Consider the following 4256-nt stretch of genomic DNA (forward strand, 5'->3'; position numbering starts at 1 on the left):
TCACTCGGGCCAGTAGGTGCCGTTGTAGGTGAAGGGCCCCGGCGCGACGCAGGGGCCGGGGGTGTCGGGCGTCCAGCGCTGCACCTCCAGCCGCGAGAAGGTCTGGTCCAGCGGGCGGACGATGACGGGGCTGAGCGAGGCCACCGAGGGGTCCTCGTCGAAGAAGTTGAAGGGGCGCAGGAAGAAGCCCACGGCGTTGCCGGGGGTGGCCGTGTTGGGGACGTCCTCGGCGTGCGGGATGTGCAGGAAGCCCACGGTCACCCAGGCCACCAGGTCCTGCGTGGGGGGGACCGCGGCCGTCAGAGGGCCACGGGGCTTGGGGATGCCCAGAGCCACACCTGCTCCACCCGGCCCCTGTCCCCAGCCCCCAGCCCCGCTGTCCCCAGCCCCGCTGTCCTCATCACCTGGTCCTCGATGCTCTCGTCGTCACGGATGAAGCTCTCGAAGTTGACCAGGGGCTCCCAGGGGTCGTTCTGGGTGTAGAGGCTGCTGCTGACGGCTTCGTTCTCGTGGTGCCGCGTCACGGCCAGGTGGTACCTGCGGGGACAGGGACGGGGACAGGGACAGGGACAGGATCAGCCCTGCCATTGAGCATGGGGACCCTGCAGAGCCACATGCACACGTGCCACATGCCTGCAGGACACCTCTCCCACCCTACTCCCCTGGATGCACCAGGGGGTGCCCGCTGCCGAGAGCCCCTCCCCAGAGCCCCACCTGCCCCAGGAGATGCCCCTCTCCTCCCTCCAGCCGCGGGGCAGCACGCGCCCGGCGTGGGAGCTGTGCTGGATGCGGTAGCTGCGCGCGTGGCCCCAGCGGTTGTGCTGGCGAGGGTTGGAGAAGAGCAGGTAGCGGGGCAGCGCCTGGCCCAGCGGGAAGGCCGCCTGGCGCTCGCTGCGGCGCGGCTGCCGGCGCAGCCAGGGCTGCACCACGCGGGCGTCGGGGCTCCAGGGGTTGGAGATGTTCTCGAAGCTCAAGTCCACCGTCTCGAAGCTGTTGCCAGTGCCTGCAAGCGGAGAGGCCGTGAGCCGCAGTTGCTCCAGGATCACCCTGGGGATCCCAGCGGCAGCAGGGACATGGCCCCGAGCCCCCTCCCCAGCTCCGTGCCACCCCCAAGCCCCCTCCCGCAGCCGCTGGCACAGGGTCCGGCCCCAGGGGGTCGGCGGGGGGCTGCACCTGCGATGTCCAGGTCCACCTTGTAGTGCACCAGGTGGGTGTGCATGTTGCCCAGGACGTGGCTCTGGACGCGGCTGCCGTAGCGCTGGCCCTGCGGCGTGTAGAAGGTGGCGTGGATGAAGCCGGTGGCGTGCACCTTGGCCTCCATCACGCCGTTGGGGTAGAGGAGGAAGTCCCAGATGTAGTCGTAGTTGTAGACGGTGGAGGTTGTGCGCAGCACGAGGGCATGCCCCTCCAGCCCGGCGTAGAAGTGGTACCCGCCCTGGAAGTTGCTGTTGAAGTGCCGCCGGAGCGGGACGCCCGTGGGCAGCTCGAAGATGCAGACGGCGCGGGCGAAGCGCACCGGGCTGTCGGTGTCGTAGAAGTGGTGGGCGTCCAGGTACGTGGCCACCTCGGGGCAGTCGATGCCGGGGGCCAGCTCGTAGGTGACGGAGCCCATGCCCCAGCCGGCGTCGATGTACTTGGTCTGCATGGCGGCCGGCGTGTCGCCGCCGTAGAAGGCGATGGCCTCCTGCACGCTCACCTCGTAGGCCACGCGCTCCTCGTTGAAGCGCAGGTCGAAGAGCTGGAGGCCGGAGGAGGAGCGCAGGCGGAAGGCCAGGCTCCAGCCCCCGTACTCCAGCCGGTTCCCCCGCAGCCGGTAGCGCCGGCCCTGGGGCTCGCACACCTTGGCCCCGTGCACGTCGGTGGGGGTGCCGGTGGTGAAGCGCCCGCGCGGCACGTAGGTGGAGAAGAGGAGCTGGGACGCGTGGTCGGCCAGCTGTGCCACAGCCACCTGCCCCTGCTCGTAGCGCTCGGCCAGCTCCTGCGGGCTGGAGAAGTACTGCCCGTTGTACCAGACGCTCTGGACAGCCCAGCGGTGCGGATCGGGGTCCCGGTGGTCGATGAGGATCTCCAGCCCCACGGGGTGCAGGAAGTAGCCCTCCACGAAGCGCTGCAGCATGAACCAGCTGCGGCGCTCGCCGGGCGCCAGCCCTCGGGGTGCGATGTCCGAGAAGGTGAGGCAGCGGTCGGTGCAGTTGTGGTACCAGAAGCCGGTGGCGTCGCGCAGCAGCCGGTACAGCGGCTCCGTCGCCTGCACGAGCGCGCGGTGCAGCAGCTCGTACTCCAGCTGCGTCATGGGCCGGGCGGCGAAGGGCACGGTGCGCCTGCCCTTGAAGCGCAGGGGCCGGTAGGAGCTGGGCCGCGGCAGGGGCCCCACGGCGAATTCGGTGATGTTGGGCTCCGCCTGCCCCCCGAAGAAGATGACGGCTCGAGCCTGGCGCCGGGGCGCGGGGCCGCCCTTGTCCAGGTGGCGCAGGGCCAGCCGCTTCTTGGGGGGCAGCAGCTCCACCAGGAAGAGCGTGTTCTGCGCCAGGGAGCCCCCCCGGCTCGGGGACAGCCCCAGCTCCGGGCGGCCCATCAGGAAGTCCCGCACCGCGCGCAGCTCCGCGGGCGTCAGGTCGGCGAAGATGGAGGCCTTGCCCGGCGGCGGCGCGCTGGGGTCGGTGCCGGCCGCGATGCCCAGCGCGGCCAGCGCCCAGGCGAGCCGGAGCGGCCACATCCTTCCCGGGGACCTGGGGAGGAACAGGGCAGTGAGCAGCAGGGCCAGCCCTGCCATGGGGAGATGCCGCGGTGGGATGGCGGTGCCGTGCGCTCACGCTGTGCCCCAGGCAGGAGGATCGGCTACTCCCCTCCCTACACCATGGTGCCACCCATGGGTGCCCTCTCCCTGCACACAAAACCCAGCGTGGGCTCTGCACAGCAAAGGGCGCCTCGTCCTGCCCCACAGCACCAGCCCCTGTGGGAGCAGAGCCCCCCCACACCCACCTGGAGGGCACCCAGTGACACCCCGAGCAGCCACAGTAGCAGCAATGTGCCCAGCACGGGGGCCGCACAGCCCCAGTGATCCCAGCTGGGGGTTCGGGGGGGTCCCCAAAAGCAGCGCCTTGAGCTTGGGGGGTGCCGGAGACCACCCCCCCGGTGGGTGCGGGGACAGCGAGCGCTGCACGGCTCCTTCCGTGGGGCTCCTCCGGCACTCCAAAACTCACAAACAGCGGGTACGGGGCTGCGGGGGCTGACCCTGACCCCCCCGACCCGGGTCCGAGCCCCCCCCGGGACCCCCTTCCTTGGCGGAGTGCCCGGCCCCGACAGCCCCCTTCGTGCGCCCTCCACTCACCTCGCGTGGGGAGCGCGGCGCCTCCCGGGCTCTCTGCCCCGGCCCGGCCGTGCCGCGGGGCGCTGACCCCCCCCCGGCTCCTCCGCCCCCCCCTGCGCATTGCACGGGCCGGGGGCCAGATCCTGCCCCCGCTGCCTCCCCCCCTCGGGGTCAAGGCCGGGAGCGGGCTCCGCATCCCCGGTGCCGAGCGCGCACGGGCACGGGCACGGCCGCCGCGCCCCCCTCCCTCGCCCCGCCACGAGTGGGGCCGCCCCACGGTGCCCCCCCCCCAGCACCCCCCACGGGGGGGCTCCGACCCCGGCTGCCCCCCCCCCCCCCCCCGCCGCCTCCCGCACCTGCGCGCTCGCCGCCGCTCGCCGCCGCGCTCCGCTCCGCACCGCCCCGCCCCCGCGGGGGGGGCCGGGGAGGGGCCCCGTGCTCCGGGGCAGCACCCCAGGGTGGGGGTCCCATGCTGCGGCCCCCCCCTTTTCCTCCCCACTCGGTGCAGAAGCGCGCGGAGCTCTCCCGTGCGTCGTCCCCCCCCCCGTCCCTTGTCCCCTTTCCTACTTCCCTCCCCAGCGCATCCCACGCGTGGAGCTCCGCGCACGGCCCCCCCCCCACCCCCCCGCGGGTTAATGAACACCCGTGGCCGTCCCCGTCCGGTCGTTCCCCCCCCCACGCCCTCCGCGTCCCGGGGGCTCCGCTCTTTATGGCCTCGCTGCGATCAAACTCCAGGGACGAGGCGAGATAACAGCCAGGGCGGGCGCGGGAGACTCCCACTCGTGCCCGTGATTACATCCTGGGCACGGGGGGGGGGGGCGTGGGGGGGCGTGGGAGGGCATGAGCTGCTCCCCTGCCCCCCCCCGTGCCATAAATGCGGACGCGCATTGGCCGCTCCCACCCCAAAAACCACGCGGAGCAGCTGCGGCTTCCACTTTATCCTCCG

At 72.6% G+C, this 4256-nt stretch overlaps 1 protein-coding gene across 1 annotated transcript; it reads right to left on the reverse strand.

Annotated features, from left to right (window-relative positions):
- AOC1 (amine oxidase copper containing 1) lies at positions 1-3781 on the reverse strand (the record flags this gene model as incomplete). Its single annotated transcript, XM_084282999.1, is given in 6 exon segments — positions 1-276; positions 405-537; positions 715-1003; positions 1174-2729; positions 3667-3713; positions 3716-3781. Coding segments are annotated over 6 exon segments (2367 nt in total).
- Between the last annotated feature and the right edge of the window lie 475 nt (positions 3782-4256).

This window comes from Netta rufina (genome assembly GCF_964035555.1).
Source record: "Netta rufina genome assembly, chromosome: 2".
Lineage (NCBI taxonomy): Eukaryota > Metazoa > Chordata > Aves > Anseriformes > Anatidae > Netta > Netta rufina.